At 35.7% G+C, this 1,466-nt stretch overlaps 1 protein-coding gene across 1 annotated transcript; it reads left to right on the forward strand.

Moving 5' to 3' along the window:
• The first annotated feature begins 798 nt into the window (after positions 1-798).
• On the forward strand, positions 799-1,149 carry LOC145006729 (uncharacterized). Its single transcript, XM_078965787.1, has one exon. It carries the CDS (start codon positions 799-801, stop codon positions 1,147-1,149), a length of 351 nt encoding a protein of 116 aa, XP_078821913.1.
• The last annotated feature ends 317 nt before the right edge of the window (positions 1,150-1,466 follow it).

Genomic DNA, 1,466 nt, shown 5'->3' on the forward strand with positions numbered 1-1,466 from the left:
AGAGTGAAATCTTGGAGTTTTGAGCGGCAATGGTCACTAATCGGTCCATCTGCTCTCCATTAACTATCATTCTGATTCAAATCGACGACTGTTGTTTGCTATTGCTTGGTATTTTGTTTCAACCGAAAGAGGGAAAGGGTAATATAATATTTTTTATGAATTTTATGTTTTTTTTTTATATTTTTTTTTATTTTAGCATAGCATTTATGATTATCAATTTGTTGATTTCATTGAAAGCAACATACTTCAAGCATCGCTGCTAATCCTTGATTTTGAACTTTAAACTTAGGTAACTTTCTAACCTAAATTTCTATGATATTTCATCTATTATATGTTGTAGATCTTACTATGAACCTAAAAACAGAGGAACTTTTTGGTTTATAAAGACATGAAATGAGTTATATGCTTCATGATTTGAAGCGTAGGATGCAATCAAACCAAATTGGGATTAAACCATAGTTTCACGAGCCTTGGTATATAGATACATGGTATGGGTTGGTTACCAACATCTTTTAATTGTGTAAAAAATATTTTTTAATGATGATTTTCTGAAGTTCTTTATTCTATCAAACTCATTTTAGGGGGCACTTTTTTGTTCTAAAATTTGACCAAATAGTCCTTTTGGCTACACCTTCCCCTTTTTGTTAGCTTCACTAAATCTTGTCAATGTTCAGGACTTTAGGTAATTCCCCTAATTCACATCTTATTATTATTGACGGATATAAAATTCCCAAGTTATAAAGTTAACAATTTTTATTGAGAAAGCATAAATATTGCTATGAAAGAGGCATGCAGAAAATGTATCTTCAGGGGAAAAAAATACCGAACAGTGACTTGACTGTGTCACATCTGTTCTACGCAGATGACACACTCTTCGTGGGGGATTGGAGTGAAGAGAAATTCAAGAACCTTGCTAGAATACTTCGATGCTTCCATGTATCATCTGGGCTCAAAGTCAACTTTAAAAAGTCACGAGTTTTTGGAATTGGAGTTTACTCACAAGAAGTCCTACCTCTTGCTAGACCTTTAGGATGTGAACCTGCAAATCTTCCTTTCACTTACTTGGCGGTTCCAGTTGGGGGCAAACATGAAGTTAAAAAATATTGGAAACCAGTGATTGAAAAATTACAATTAAGACTAAGCGCTTGAAATCAAAAAATCTGTCCTTAGGGGGCGTCTAACTCTTTCTAAAGTTGTCCTTGGTAGTCTCCCAACATTCTGTTTCTCTCTGTTTATTGCTCCCACAGGTATCCTAAAGGCTCTGGAAAAAATAAGAAGACGGTTTCTATGGGGTGGGTCGGAGGATTCAAGGAAGATCAATTGGGTCTTATGGGGAAAGGTGACAGCACCCAAAGAAAATGGCAGCTTGGGATTGGGTTCGTGAAAGGCTCTCAAACTTTCTCTAATAACGAAATGGTGGTGGAGGTTGAGAGTTGAAAACACGTGCCTATGGAGTAAAGTCATCG

Source organism: Lactuca saligna, chromosome 7 (genome assembly GCF_052625555.1).
Source record: "Lactuca saligna cultivar CGN05327 chromosome 7, ASM5262555v1, whole genome shotgun sequence".
In the NCBI taxonomy this organism is placed as follows: domain Eukaryota; kingdom Viridiplantae; phylum Streptophyta; class Magnoliopsida; order Asterales; family Asteraceae; genus Lactuca; species Lactuca saligna.